This window comes from Chinchilla lanigera, unplaced genomic scaffold, assembly GCF_000276665.1.
Source record: "Chinchilla lanigera isolate Chin_1 unplaced genomic scaffold, ChiLan1.0 scaffold00038, whole genome shotgun sequence".
In the NCBI taxonomy this organism is placed as follows: Eukaryota; Metazoa; Chordata; class Mammalia; order Rodentia; family Chinchillidae; genus Chinchilla; species Chinchilla lanigera.
Window position 1 is genome coordinate 10427389 of NW_004955439.1, and position 15954 is coordinate 10443342.

At 49.6% G+C, this 15954-nt stretch overlaps 1 protein-coding gene across 1 annotated transcript in view; it reads right to left on the reverse strand.

Annotated features, from left to right (window-relative positions):
* Positions 1 to 5343: 5343 nt before the first annotated feature.
* Mthfd1l (methylenetetrahydrofolate dehydrogenase (NADP+ dependent) 1-like) overlaps positions 5344 to 15954 on the reverse strand; it is a gene marked incomplete in the record, with an annotated part of 189260 nt that continues 178649 nt past the window's right edge. Inside the window, 2 exon segments of the mRNA XM_013517397.1 lie at positions 5344 to 5658; positions 11464 to 11584. Of these exon segments, the coding sequence (XP_013372851.1) occupies positions 11495 to 11584 (90 nt within the window).

Here is a 15954-nt window from a genome sequence, read left to right on the forward strand (position 1 = left end):
GACAAAAGATGTTAATGTATGAGTTGTTTTTTGTAAACTAAAACCTCAGTGTTCAGGTTTAATGGCAGGGTTGACACTGCGATAAATAAGTGGGTATTGGGTGGCAGTTTGGGCCCTTGTCTCTAAAATACGCAGAAGCCAGACTAATGCTCGGGGTTTGCCGCTAGTGGCCCCGGGCAGTTCCCCGGGTGCAGCACTGTCACTGACACAGGGTCCCCAACAGCCCAGCACTCAGACAGCAAGGCAGGGTTAGGCTAAGCGGCTGGAGGAGGCTAGGTTAGGGCAGCCTTACCCTTGGAAGGGGCCTACCCAGGGCTTAAGTAGCACAGAGGAACGAGGCCCGAACTGCCTAGGATCATTACCTACTTTGACAAAGCTCACGTAAGAGGGTTGGCAGAGTTAAGAATTTTATTCTTTTTTTCCATCTCATCTTGAAGGCTGAACTATACATCTCGCTCCAATTTGCAAAGTATTTGCTCCATCCTTTGTAGTTCATGGCGTCTACCTTCTGGCACAGAAATCAGCCATCTGAGACCTTCAGGGAGGCCCAACGGTCTGAAAAGTGGTTCCTTGAACCCGACTCTAGGGTCATTGTATAAGAGTGTGGTTTGGAATGTGACGCACCTGACGGTGGCGTATCCCGAACAGCTGCCACGCGCCAGGACTGACCTTTCAGGAGTGCACAGAGGTGAGTTAGTCTGCTCTGTCTGCTGTGAGCAGCATCTGACCTCGCCTGTGGACACTGACTTGTTCTTAGGAAATTCATAGGATCTGGCAAAAAATATCATGCCTAGCTCTTGAAAACTAGGTGGTTGAAACCGTATCAAATTTCCTTAGTGGTCAACAGCTAGATTTGAACACAAATGGCTCTTTAAAAGAATAGCTGTCAAGCCAGGAATGGTGGTGCACGCCTGTAACGCCAGTACCCTGGAGGCCAAGGCCGGAGGATTGCTGCAACTGTGAGGCCAGTCTGGGCTACATAGTGAGATCCTGTCTCTGAGGTGGGTGCGGGGAGAATAGTTGTGAGGCCAGGCACAGTGGTGCACAACTGTAATCCCAGCTACTTGGGAGGCTGAAGCAAGATCCTTTGATCTGAAAATTTAGTCTAGCTGAGTATGCGGGCACATGCCTGTAACCTTAGCACACCGGGAGGCTGAGGCAGGAGGACTGCAAGTTTGAGCCCAGCCTGGGCAACTTAGGAAGTTAGCAAGACCCTGGAGAGAGAGGGGGAGGAGGAGGGAGAGGGGATATAGTGAAGAACATCAAAAGAGCTGTTCTCTATGGTACAGACCTTGTATGTTGATTTCCTGGATTTTTGTTGTACTAGAGATTTAACCTAGGGCCTTTGCACCCTAGCTCTACCCCTAGTCATTTTATTTTTTATGTTGAAACAAGGTCTTGCAAAGTTGCCCAGGATGGGTGTGAGTATAAGATCCTCCTGCCTCAGCTTTCAGAGCGCTGGGATTACAGGTGTGTGCCACCATGCCTAGCTTCATATTCTTAAAACTTTCTATTTCACACATGGTAGCTGCCCATACATGTTTGTAGAATGAATGAGTGAATGAGTGAATGAAAAATGTTATTCAACAAGGGTAAGATCCTTTACCATGAAAATGTACAGCGGTAAAACTTATGATTCCCAGAACTCGTGTGCAGCGGAGGTCCTGTGAGCTGGCGGTGGGGATGAGGTGGGGGGACTTGGTTGCTGGACAGCACCTGCAGCCACACAGGGCCCCCCTCCCCACGCACATGTGCGGAGCTGGCTCCAGGAAGATCCTTTAATCAAGCTGTGCATCTCCACTTGCTCTACTGTGTCTGGTTCTGCTGCTACTTGGCAGAGTGAGGCCGAGGAAAGCGGTGACAGGGTGCCCATGCCACCTCGGGGCAAGAATCTCTATTAGATGCAGCTCGGTGTCCTGCAGCAGGGGCCTGGAGACCTTAGGGACAGCCCGAAGCACAGATGTAGAGATAGCAATGCTGCCCCGAGCCAGGATGCAGGCTGCTGGAGTTTCATGTCGGACAGGGCGTCGTAATTTTGTGTCACGGAGCCCCCTGAACAGACCGGGAGCCTGTGGGTCCTTTCCCTGAGTAGTATTTTTAATGCCTGCACTCAGATGTGAGTGGGTGGGAACAAACCGAAGAGCGTGAAATGTGATTATTAACACATGGAAAAGGCAACCAGATTTGGTGACAGCCAAAATGTGTGCTTCTGTTTACACACGAAGAAAGGCAAGTGGCAGGGCTAAGTACCATCATGCTGAGGTAGTGATGAGCATAAGTGCTGCTGTGAATGTCTCCAGAAGCTGTTACGCAGTATCTCGGCGAGAGACAGGTGCTCTCATACTGCTGTGGTTTGCTGCTGACATTCACAATAGAAGGAAACGCTACATTCCAGCTGGAGGTTAGTGAAAATAAAGATGGTCATTTTTTTTTTTTCTGTTATTCAAAATCAAAGAGCCCTGAATTCTAGTCCATACCTTTACTTAAAGGGTAGCTGTTACAGCTTTTTTTTGTGGGGGGAGGGGTGTCCCAGCTATGTTGGGAATTTAGGCACTGCATGACGATCTGTTTATTGATCAGTTATTCCGTCAGGATGCTCAACTTTTTTTGGAGTAGGTGGATTATAGGATTGTAATAAATGTGATCTGAATGCCCTTTACTCCTTCGTGCATACAAGTATGTACAAAAACAATGTATAAATATGTGTATGTGGGTTTTCCTGGAATAAATAAGGTAAATTTAGTATAACAACTTATTTGCAAGCATGTGTACATGACGTGAAAACTGAACTCTGGTTAGTATCAGATGGAAGGGAACTCTGTAAAGGGCTACTTTTTAATTTAAACACAGGCATCCATATTGTTGTATGGAATCAGCACCTTCTGGTTAACACTGGTGAGAAAGGACCAGCGTTCACAGGGTGAGGGGGTGTAGCTCAGCAGTAGAGTGCAAGCCCAGCATATGAAAGGCTCTGGGTTCAACGCCTGCAACACACACACACACACACACACACACACACACACACACACACACACGCATACTCAATTAGCGAATGCCTTGGCTGTCACTGTCGTGCTGTCACTGTCCTGCTCGCTGCCAGCTGGTCCTCACAGTGTGTTCTCCATGGGGACTCTTTCCTCCGGGACCTTGCCCTTGCAGGTGTGGCCACCACTGGCCAGCAGGCAGAGGAGGGGTGTGGCCAGTCATCTGTGTGCCCTGGCGGGGAGCGGGGGCCCCTCACCATTTCTGTACATTTCAACGACAGAGCCCCAAAGTGATCACCATCTATCCCTTCTTGGGAAGATATCTAACTTCAATTCACCAGGCAAAAGGGTATGTTTATAATTGCTGTTGTTGTTACTATTCTTTGAGACAGCTTGTTATGTAGCTGAGGCTGGGCTTGAACTCACTGCGTAGCCCACGCTGGCCTCGAACTCCACTGTGGAGCCACATGGGACCCGTAGTACAGGTGTGTGACACCGTGCGTGGCTCAGAGGGCGTGGCCTCAGGAGAGATGGCTGATCACTGGCTCCTCCCACCCTTATACAGAAGGGCGCAGCATTTGCCTGAAACCCACACAAGCCTTCTGCTTACTTCAGCTCATCCCTGGATTACTTCTAATACCTAAAACAAAGCCACTGCGGTCTGAATGGTGGTCCTTCTGCACTTCCTAGGGAATCATGACGAGGAAAAAAGTGCACCATATTCAGCAGAGAGGCAGTTTTCCCTGAATACAGTATTTTCTTTTGCTGGTTGGCTGATTCGATGGGTGCAGAGCCTGTGGGTCTATGCCCCGGCTGACTCTCCTGCCTCAGTCCGGGAAGACACGTTCCTGCGAGTGGGGAGTCCGTTCGCCAGCCTGCCAGGGGGCTCTCTTCGGGTGGAGAAAGCACGGCCCTTAACAGGTGCGCACCCCCAAGGGCAGTGAAAGCGGCAAGGAGGGAGGCCCCCAGGAGGCACCTGGGCCAGTACGACCACCGCCAGGGAGGTTTGGAGTCCACACCGCACCTGTGGTACAGGGGCTTCCAAGGTGAGTGCTTAAAAGAGCCGGGAAGTGTTTCGATTTTGGGAGTTGTGGAGTTGCGTAGTGAAACCAGTAAGAAAAGAAGCCCCTGGCCTACAGCCTGTTTTCTAAAATATGCTTCTCATGAAAACACTCCCAGAAATGGAGAGGAAACTTTAAACGACAGAGGAACCTGTACAGCAGAAGGCAATGGCTTAAAAAAAAATCAGTTCACAAGGAGACAAACTACTTCTTGAGTGCACTGTGATATGGAGAACAAGCTCTCCCTGAGCGCGCCTAACTGTCACACAGATTTACATGAAAATACCAGGAACCGCATCTGCACAGAGGTGTGTCCCCAGGAAAGGGTGAGAGCAAGGGACACTTGGAATTGCCAAGTGACATTATACTGGGGCAGGCGGCCTTGGAGTGGGGAGGCTTTTTAGCTATCAAACAGTGTTTTGGAACAAACTAAATTGTGCATAAAGATATTTTATGGGTAAGCAGGGTCATTAGCGGGGGTCAGGCAAGAGCACGGCAGGAAGGGTCCTACAGGATGTGCCTGGGGTCCTTTGGGATATTTATGGTGACTATTTTACTTACACTGCTGAGAGGACAATCACTCCTTGTTTGTTCCCAAATCCTTGCTTTTGTTTCAGCTTTGATATAATTTTATATTATTGTAGGGAAAATGGAAATAAAGAAGGGCCACCAAATCCCAGGAGGGGGAAACAGGCTTTGGAACATTCTCCACTGGGAACTAAGGCTTGGGCCAAAGACATTTGCCAAACACCGGACCTTTACGAGCTCCTTTTCCTATCCCCGCGGGCCTCACAGAGTAATGGCCATTGGGATTCATTCACCGGTGGAAGAAACAAACACAAATTCATTTGTTCGTGGTAAGTGATGGAAATTCCACTGGCACCAGAAAGTAGTGGAGGACAGACTATACGCTTTGTTATAAGAAACCTCACAATTCTCCAGCAGCTACAAGACCTCACAATTGATCAGATATTTCTCTATGCATTTTTTTCTCTCTTTGCCACATTCATAAAGCTCTGATTTCATTTACACGGTACAAGGATATTAGTGTCAGGTAACGATCCCACCAACTTCACACGGATGGTGGCATTCAAAGGGTAATTTTACCTGGCACAGCAAACCCACTGGTTGATTTCTAAATCCTTCTTTATTTTTAGTTCAAAGACAAAATAGGGTGTGTAGCTCTGTGGTAGGGTGGTAGCTCAGCATGTGCAAGGTCCTGGGTTCCATCTCCAGCAACACTCACACACACACACACACACACACACACACACACATGGACAAAATAGGAAACACCATAATGGAAAATGTTACCTTTTAGTTCACACTCTTGTAATCCCTTAGTCCTCGTAAAATAAACATTCTAAAGTATAAGCAGTGGGAAATAATGTAAACTCTGCAGAAACAGAAAATAAATTAGTTTCTTTCAAACTCAGTGGAGGGCCTTTTGCTGCACACTAGCCTGCTGCAAATAACATCAGCAAGACAATTTGAACGCAGAAGTCTTTGGCCTCTGTCACCATTTCCCCAGCACTGCGTAACAGGCATCGTTCACATTCACTGTCTTCTCCAACTGCGGCGAAAAGGCAAGGAGTTGTTTGTGTTTGAGGAGCCTAAAAACAGAAAAAAAAAAAAAAAAAAATTTTTTTCCCCAGTGGTTTAAGAACCGCCTTTTCCTTTTTTTTTTTTTTTTTTTGGTACCAGAAATCGAATCCAGGACCTTGCGCGTGCCAGACAGGTGCTTGCGCCGCTGAGCTATATCCCCGGCCCGGCTTTTTCCTTTGGTGCTAGGCCAGTACTGTATTATAGCTCTACAGTCTGAGGCCAAAAGATAGTTCAAGAGCAGAGAAGCAACTACTGTTTGCAGAGCAAGGCTGGGGTCCCTGTGCAGGGTTTCACTGTGAGACGCAGGCTCAGATTTGATCCCGCTCTGCGACCCTGGGTCAGCTTGGCCCCCCGCAGGCAGCACCGGAAGTCTGGTAGCTTTGAATTTCTGTAGCAGGTCTGAAAACGCACCTGGGACCAGGCAGGAGCGTGTGGACCCCCGGCTTGCTGTTATTTAAAGCTTCGTTGCTCTCTCCCAGAGAAGGCTCTGTGCCCATCTGTGACCCCCCAACCTTGCTGAAAGACAGCGATCAGAGTACATTTAAAAAACAATAAACACAAATACGCTCACCACTCCAGGAAAAATGTGATTGCACTTATATGGGCTTTCATCTGAGTTTATACCTGCGAAGATTTATCTGCCGCTGGGAGAGTTTGCTCTGCTGCAAGCCAGCACGCTCGCCTCCCCCATACCTGAAAGGGCTGGCAGCAGAGGGGATGCTTCATCGCACACCGAGGCAGGGGGTGACAAGGGGAGGTTTGCTTGGTGCAGACCTTGCCCCCCCGAGCGGCTCTAGTGACGCAGGACAAAAGGGGCAGTGAAACATGGGGGCGCAGGGGGCTACCGGGCAGAGGGCGGGCTCTAGGGACCACAGAGGACCCCAAGCCCGGCAAGGCAAGGCTGGGACAGGGCCCTCCACACAGGAGGGTAGCAGGCGAGACTGCTATGTATGTGGTGACCACAGGGCCCGGTTCTGTGCTTCAAGAGGCCTCCGGTCTGGGGTCCCACACTGTCAGGAAACCTGAAGGCTTGGCAACAGTGTCGAAAGTCTGATTACAAATGAAATGAATCGACTGTTTACTCAGCAGGGGAAGAATCACTTTAAGAAGTTTATTCTATAGGAAATATTTTGGAAGACAGAATATATGAAATGTGCTATTTTGGTATGGGAATTATAAAGAAATCAAAACTTTTTTTCTTTTCTTTTTCCTGTCCTTTTCTTTCCTTCTCTCTCTTCCCCTTCCCTCTCTTTCTTCTTTTTTTTTTTTCCTTCATCAGGACTGGGGATTGAACCCTGAGTTTCATTCATTCCCAGCCCTTTTTATTTTGACACAGGTTCTTTCTAAGTTGTCCAAGCTCAAACCTGGGACTCTCCTGCCTCAGCCTCCTGAGTAGCTGAGAATATGTGTGCACCACCATCCTTAGCAGGGAGTTTAAGGGGAGTTAAGATGTCACAATTGTTACGTTAGCTTTGAAAGATCTCATTTTAGTTGGATAGGAGAGGTTTTATTATCACTGTCTTTTAGATGCCAGGGACTCTCCCATCCCCCTTGGCCCTGCCTGGCAATGGGGCAGGAGTCGGGTGTGCTGCCCCTTAGGGCTCAGGTCACTGCCCTCTTCCTTGAAGCATAACGGTGATGAGCAGCTTTGGAGCTGCTGGTACAGGGCCCACTGCTCTCAGCGTTGCTTCTGCTGGGGTGGGACAGGCCCCGTCTGAAGAAGGGCCGGCATGAAGCGACCCGACTAAACATTAATTTGTGATCATTAAGCATCTTTGATCATTTCCATCCTCAAGGCATTTAGGGATGAGACGAGCTGGTGCTATGCTTTGTGCTGTGGGCCTCACTCCAGAGCAGCAATTCTTTGGTAACTAACTGACACTTACAACAGGACACAGGAATCAGATCCCACACTACACAGCACTGTGGACGTCAGCATGAAGGAAGGGAGCACCTGCATTTTTCAGGGATTTTGTAAGACTGTACCGTGTGTTTGTTTGAATGAACCCTGCCGAGGCTCAGAAATACGACGCAGGTTCAGACTGAGAAACAAGAGATAGGGACACAAGCCCCCCGCAAACGATCACCATCAAACAAGAGGCTGAACAGCCGGGTCAGCTTCACTAGGAAGCATTTGCTGTAGTTAGTTCTGTTTAGTGACATCCAAAAGAATGACTCATGCCCTCTCCTAGCAATAGTGAAAGCACCCGGGAGGTCTGGGACCAGGAGCCAGGGCTCAAATTCTGGGGATTTCTTGGCTCTCATGCAATTTCCTAGTGGGTGAGGTGGGCAGGAAAGCAAGGAGGGGGAGGAAGTAAAGTGGTCATCAGCTGTCCGGACCTCTCCTTCCATGGCTCCTTTCAGTTCTCCAGGAATAACGGATGTGACGATCCACAAAGCAAATGGACCAGGCATTTCCTTTTCTTTCTTTTTTTTTTTTTCTACCGAGAATCGAACTCAGGGCCTTGAGCTTGCCAGGCAGGTGCTTGTGCCACTGAGCTCTATCCCCGGCCTGCATTTTCTTTTTTTGATCCACAATGGTCCAAGCTGACTGCTGCCCAAGATTTAACACTTTTATTTTATGCATTTTTAATGTCCCCAAACCTCTGGCTATTAGTAGAAATGGTCTTTGGTTCCTCGGGAGAGGCACAGGAAATAGGATGTTTGCTGGATCATTGTATCAAGGAGTCATTGAGAGGGAATGTTCGCTTTGGAGAGTAGCCTTATCTTAGGACACTGGATCTACGTGCCATTGTTTAAGTAGTGTCAGATGAGGCGTTTGGAACTGCCGCCTGGCCAGCTTAGAGCAGGACTTAGCAGTTCACAAAGGGGCAGGCTCGGATAAACGGGGTGGGGGTGGGGAGATTCCCCTTCAAACAGAGAGCTAAGTAAGAGACAGCCCTATGGTACTCGACTATGAAGAGCTGGGACAAAGTCATAGCTTTTAATACTCCAATAACTGTCTTCAACACCACCTAGCGCACTGGTTTGACGCCAGCACTGTGGATGCAGGTGACATAACGACACGGGCTACCTGAAAGGAGAGGCAGCGCCACGCAGCGGGCGGGCAGCTCTGCAGCCCCGCAGCTTGGGCCAGCCCTCAGCCCGCGCCCCTCAGGGGCCACGGGAGACAACACCTGCCTCGAAGAGGGCTGTGGCCATCTGTGCGGGGCTCAGGGGAGGGAATTACCGCAGTCCAGAGTCCTGACCACACACTCCTCTGATCTCTACGTGACACGTCAGGAGACTCAGGGATCTCGAGCAATAAAGGACGTGAACCTGTGTGTCAGTGAAGGGCACGTCCCTCCACGTCACTCGTGTCTTTACTGCGATAATCACGGTGTAACTGGGCTCCTGTGACCTCCTTGGAGAGCAAATGAAAGTGTACCAAAAGGCTGGAAAAGTTCTATTCAAGACAGGTGAGAGGGCTGTCCACACTTCCGGAGACAAGGGATGGAAATGTACCTTTCGAGACTCTTGACATGAAGAGGTTAGGACAAGGGTCAATGTTTTTTTCTGAAGGACTGACACTGCTGTTTCCCCAAGGCCTACCCAGGAAATCCAGGACATTCACAACATGGAAAGTCATAACAGAAGAGCAAAATAGCACTGTTATGCAGGTGCGAATTTATGGGTTTCTTTGTGAAACTCGTCATCCTATTTCATTTTCCAGTGTTTGCTTTTTTGGGAATAATGGAGCTAAAACCTGTGGTGGTGGCTTCAAGTGAATGCAGCCCCAGTTCCTCGGCAGCAGACACATACAGAAACCTCCCAGACCGACACGCAGCTCCACACCCTGTCTGAATGTAAAGTCATGTAGGTGCCTAGCTCCTCACAGGCAAGGTGTGCAGTGTTTTAGCAGGAAAGACTTAACCAAGACGGGGGCGGCCCCATGCGGACTACCAGAAGCGACAGCACCGGAGACCGGGACCCTGTGTGGCGTGGGGCCCAGCCCAGACGTGGAGCAGGGCCAAGCTGGCCCAGCCGGAGGCCCAGAGTTGGCAAGGAAGAGGGGTTCTGGGCCAAGCCATAGGCGCGAGGGGGAGAAGGGCGCGGGGGTTGGGGGAAAGGCGGTCTCCGGAGATGACGGCGAGGACGTGTGAGGCACGGCATGGGAAGGGCAGCCCATTCTGCCTGGGAGCTTTCCAGGGAGGATGAGCGTGTGGGGTCCTCTTCCGCATCTGGGGAAGGCAGTACCACAGCCAGCAGGTGTGGCTGCAGCCCCGAGAGGCGCCAGGAGCCCTGGGCACTGGGCTGCCCTCGAGTTGAAATTTAAGTCTACAGCTGTGCTGGAGGTGAGGGCGTGGGACTGAGGACTGAACCCAGGGCCTTCTCACTCAGCTACATCCTCAGCCTTTATAAGTTTTTAAAAATTTGAGACGGTGCCTCACCACACCGCTGGGATGAAACTTGGAATCCTCCTACTGGAGATCAGAGCTTGCGATCAGCCTCCCAGAGCGCTGGGGTTACAGGCGTGGGCCACTGTGCCCGGCTAAGCTCCACCCTCTTAGACCATGGGGACCATGACTGCAGACGCCCTCATATCCGGGGCCCTGTCCCTCCTCTGCCCACAGGGCGCTGAGCTGGAAGATCTGCCTGTCTGGATGTGTCTTTCCATCCAGAAGAGCCTCACACTACCCATGAGCCACAGGCAAGTGTCAGGGGCTAAACGTCCCCCCACCAAGTACGTTGAGAGTCCTAATCTTGGCACCTGCCACAGCGACCTTACTTGGAAACTGGGTCTTTTGAAGAGTCATCAGGTTGAGATCGACCTGGGCCTGAAACCAATCTGACAGGTGTCCTTATAAGAAAGAGAATTTGGGGTGTGGTGGTGCACACCCGTAATTCCAGCCCTTGGGAGGCTGAGGCAGGAAGGTCACCATGAGTTTGAGGACCACCTGGGCTACATAAACAAGTTCAAGCCAGCCTACACTACATAGCAAGACCCTATCTCAAAAAAAAAAAAAAAAAAGGCCAAAGAAAGAGAGGGAAGGCCACGTGACGATGGAGACATGTGGACAGCCAGGTGACCAAGAGGCAGAGTGAAGCTATGCCGCTGCACGGCAGGGACGGTCCCGTGACATCCCTGAGGGACTACAACCTGCTCGGGTAAGAGCCTGACCACAAACCTCCAGCCCCAGAACCGCAGGAGAGCAGATCTGTGCTGTGTTAAGCTACCCAGGTAGTGGTACTTTGTTATGGCTGCCCCAGGGGGTGGATACACCAAGACTCCTCTAACCAGGTTCTAACTGCACCCAGAGATGCGGGGAAGGAAGGGAAAAGTTACTGAGGTGACTGCAGATCTTGGTTTCCTTTCTGGAATAAGAACAACGATTTCACTGATTTCACTGGGCTCCTTTGTTAAGGGCATAGATGCTCTAAATAAATCCGTATTTGGTGATGGCATGATTGGAGGTCCACTGGACTCAAGTGTGGGAACACTAAGGGCCCTGGACTGACCGTCTAATCGAATGTCCACACCTGGGAGTGGACCCAAGTCATGGGCAGCTGTTAGGCAGGAACTTATAGTAACCAAAAAGATAAATTATTGATTGGCTCCTTCTTTTTTTTGTCTTTTTGAGACAGGGTCTCACTACACAGTTCAGGCTGGGCTTGAGCTCACTGTGTAGCCCAGGCTGGTCTTGAACTTGCACTGATCCTCCTGCCTCAGCCTCCCAAGTGCTGGGATCACAGGCGTGTGCCACCACGCTCAGTTGGTTGGCTCATTTTTATAACAAGTTTCAGAGAAACAAAACAGAAAGCATTTGAACAGCCAAAGGAGGTGGGGGTGGGGTAAAAACCCAACAGCCTACCTGGATCAGGTCCTGCGAGGGCCTTGTTACGTTAAAACAAGCCTTTGACTTGCTCCGTTTCCGTGTCAAGATCTATGTCGTAAAAGCAGGGCCGAGTGGGCAGTCCTGGCATGGTGCTCATCTGGAGGAGAAAATGAAGCATTACACATGAGCAAACACCACAGTAATTGTGTTGAACACTGTGCATCTGATGACACAAATCGCATCATACAGCCCCACGGGACTTGACATCCTACATACGTGCATCTCTGTATATTTACTGTCTGCTATTTCAACCTTCAAGGAAATCAGGAAGAAGAAGCAGATGCTGACAGCCCGTAAATACAGACCATGCACAGCGGGTACCAAACAGTGGCTGTCTAACTCTTCCCTTCTAGGTTAAATCTGAACCGCACAAGCCCGGCCCCTCCAGCTGCAGCGGGTGGCGGGTACGGCTGCCGGGAGCCTCGGCCTCCTCCTCAGCCTCCCCCTTCTTTCACACAAGGGGTACGGGTGTCTGTGAAGCCTACTGCTGCTGTCCGGACAGTCACCTGCCCTGCATGAGACCTCTGAGGACTGAGGACCAGCTCTGCACTAGGCGCGCTACCTGGTTTCTCCGCTCAGCAGCCCAAGAAGTTCCTCTTACTATTTCCATTTTACAGGAGACTGAGGTGTAGACAGAGCAAGTGGCCCAAAGTCACACACACAGTAATAAGCGCCGGAAAGGCAATCTGACACATGCCTGCAAAGTCACAGCACGCGGCTCAACACTCCCACCTCTGTGGCACGCTGCGTTTTACAAGGGCGACTTCACTAAGCCCCCTAGCACCTCCTGAGCAAGGTCCTTTCACCTCACAGTATTTTATTTTCTCTTGTAGTACTCAAGATTGAATATAGGACCTTTGCACTGAGCTACATCCCTTTTTCAGTTTTTTCATTTTTCAGACAGCCTCCCGCCTCAGCCTCCCAGAGGGCTGGGATGACAGGCGTGGGCCACACCACTCAGCTTTACTTTATAGATCGGGCTAAAGACAGGACCTGGGCAGGTGCTCTAGGACACAGCTCATTAGTGACAGCGACAGGACGAGAGCCAGTTCTTCACTGTTTTGCCGCATGGAGTCTGGAGGAAAGAACTCAGTCGTCCTCTGTCCTGAATCAGAAACCACTGGTGCTTCCCCCGGGTGTCGCACACTGCCCCAGGATCTGCGCTCTGAGGCTCCTAGATGGTCCGCTCCCTCTCAGCGTTCATCCAGGCGTGGCTCACAAAGCACAGCGTGCTGGATCATTTGCAGCGGAGGCCAGGGCTTTGCTCAGCCTGGTTCCACCAAGGCCGAGTGCTGTGCCATGTGGAACGCCTGCCCTGGCCGAGAGCTCTTCAGGGGATGAGGCCACGATGCTGCCAGGGCTGAATGGCACCTAGGCTGGACGCCCCTTCCCACCCAGCCAGGGGTGCTCAGCGGACACAGCCCTTGCCCAGGGCGTGGACTCCGGCTCTCTCCCGCTACGCCTCTTCTGTGGGGACTGCAACTTCCCTCTCCTGCTGCACGATGTGTCTGGGGACCTGTTACAAAGGCGCGGACCAGATTCTGCAGGTACAGCAAGTCTCGGGGGAGTCAGACGCTCTGCAGTTCGGAAGGCGCCGGCCCAGACAATGTGGCTCACAGGGGCCCTTCCCCTTTGGCTCCAGGAAGACTCCCACAGTGCTCCTTCTGCTTCCCACCTGAGCAGCAGGTGTCACAGCGAAGATGGGCACCTGCAGCCTCATCAACCACTCCCTGCCTGCTGGGCGGGGCCGGGCTGGGCCTGGAGAGTGGGGGTGGGGCAGGGCAAGCGGAAGGCGAGAAGCACTGCGACACAGGGGCGCAGGCTGCTGTCTTTCTAACTGCTCAGGACTGTGCTTCAGGTATACATGACGGCTAAAAGGGCCTCTGGGCTCGGCTGGAACACGGGTCTCGTGTATAACACACTATGGGAAAAGCACTCTGGGTCCAAATAATTAACTATAAATAAACTTGTGATCCGCACCCTGCTTGTAGGTGGGGAATTCCTATACTTATGAGTTTAATATGTGCCTGGATCCCTTACCCTCCTAGGGCGACCGTTCCTCGCTGCGGGCTCACAGTTATGTACAGCCGAGGACACACCAGAAGGAAAGCCACGCTTACTGTTCCATGCTCAGACATGACACAGGGGCACTGCAGTATGGCAAGTGGGAATCATTCATGTATTCTCCCGGCTGCCTGGTGTGACCATTAATCTTGATTTGTCAACTTCGCTGGGTGAAGAAATGCCCAGACGGTTAGTACACCAAGAGCCTCAGCGTGTCAGGCTGGGTCATGGAAGCGTGGTCTTGGGTACTGTATCTTGTCCCAGTCCCTTCCTCTCCTTTCTCGTCCTACTTCCCGGCCTGCATGAACTAAGTAGCCTTGCTCTGCCACACCCTTTTGCCATGATATTCTTAAAAAAGTGTCTTTTTAATTTTTATTTATTTATTTATTTATTTTTGGTCCTTTTTTTTTGTTGTTGTTTGTTTTTCTCTGGTACCGGGAACCGAACTCACGACCTTGCGCTTGCCAGGCAGGCGCTTTGCCGCTGAGCTAAATCCCCAGCCCCTATTTTTGGTCTTTTTGAGACAGGGTCTCACTATGCAATTCAAGCTGGCCTTGAGCTCACTTTGTAGCCTAGGCTGGCCTCAAACTCGCAGTGATCTTCCTGCCTCAGCCTCCCAAGTGCTGGGATTACAGGCGTGAACCACCACGCCCGGCCTGCTGTGATATACTTGCCTTGGAGCCAGCTGACCGTGGACTGAACTTCCTGGAAGCAGGAGCTAAATTAAACCTCTCCTCCTTCAACTTATAGGTGTCAGGTACTGTGTCTCAGCAATGGGAGAGTAATTAATCCACCTGGGTTACAATGCATGCCAGGTCTCTACAGCAATTTCTCTGCCTAAATGCATTTTGAGGTAACATTTTAAGATACCATCTCGCACTGCTAGAGGGTATCTTAAGATATCTGTGTAATCTGTGTGGAGCAAGGACTAGCATTTATCAAGAGGAAGAAATGAGGATCATGTTCAGCCACTGCCCCATCTGTTAACTTTCTGGGTCAAAGCATCATTTACTAGTAAGGACCTTATGCGGATTGTATGGGAGCTATTGCTCCCGAGGCTGCCGTGCTATCTGTACTAGGGCAGAATTCAGTATCAGACAGGTAAAGTGTAATTCCACTGGAGATGACAAAACCCAAGCAGGACCCTGAAGGCAGCATATTTACAGTCACCTAACAAAATTCTCCACCCAGGACTTTTAGCTGGTGAAAGGCCCTAAATGACAAAGGCGGGGTATAACTCGTTCCCCAAAGTCAGATCTACCAGCTGCCGTGAATTAGCACACATGTTCTTTGGTCATTCTGATTATGTCACAAAATTGGGAGTGAAAACGTTAAGTGCAAGAAGTGTGAGAAATCTGTCCTTCATTTTCAACTTGCTTCTTTTAAACGGGAGGAAAAAATGAGTTGTTCAGAAGATACCCACGTTCTCTTCTGATGGTGTGGTAATCACTTCCAAGAATCAGGACTACTTATTTGGGGTAAACAAAAGCAGACAAAAAACCACACAGAATCCAGACAGACTCCCCGACCTGAGAATAAACAGTCATCTCCAATAAGTCTACTTTAAAAATAAAACTATTTCTGCTGAGCAAACGCAATGTGGGATTATGGTAACAAGACTGTATACATTTCACATCAGATTCTATACCAATAAAATACCCTTAGCCAGGGACTGTAACCTCCACACAGGACTCCATACAGCAGAACAGGAAAAAAATCCAGAGAGCCCCTGGGCCCTGACCTCTGGCCACACGCCCGGGTCACTGGGGCTCTGGGTTGACTTTATCTGTGCCCTCCGCAGAGGCCTCCTGCTTAAAATAACTAAGGAGCCACTGAATTGTACTTACTTGTCACACGGCATTAGTGCATCCTTTTACAAAGGCCCCAAACCATGGGCTTCTGCCCTTTCTGAGCCTAATTTTAACTACAATGAATCTTCAAATCTACTGATTTGGGGTTAACATAACTTATTTTGGGGAAATGATGAGTTCTAGCAATAGTCTTTGTGAGCATAACGACCAGTAAAGACAATGGTTACATACTTGAAAATGAGACACTATGAAGTAAAAGCATACTCTCGGTATAAGTAGAAAAAAATATTAAGAATTGTTTTATAATGTAATAGAATTTTAACTTTTACTTAGGTAAAATATTGCAATGAGTTTTGTTATATTTGTAAAATAATCTATTTTTTGATTTCTCCTTAAATCTACTAATTTTTTCTACTGAATAAATCATCTTAAGTTTTATTTTGGTTCAGAATAGTACTAATATTTTTATGTACATTGAATTTTTTCCTACAGTTCATGATCTGAAGTGGAAGGAAATCTTTCTACACTTTTCTTTCCTCTCCCAATAGATGAATCATATATATCGTCTTTTTTTTTTTTTTTTTTTTTTTTT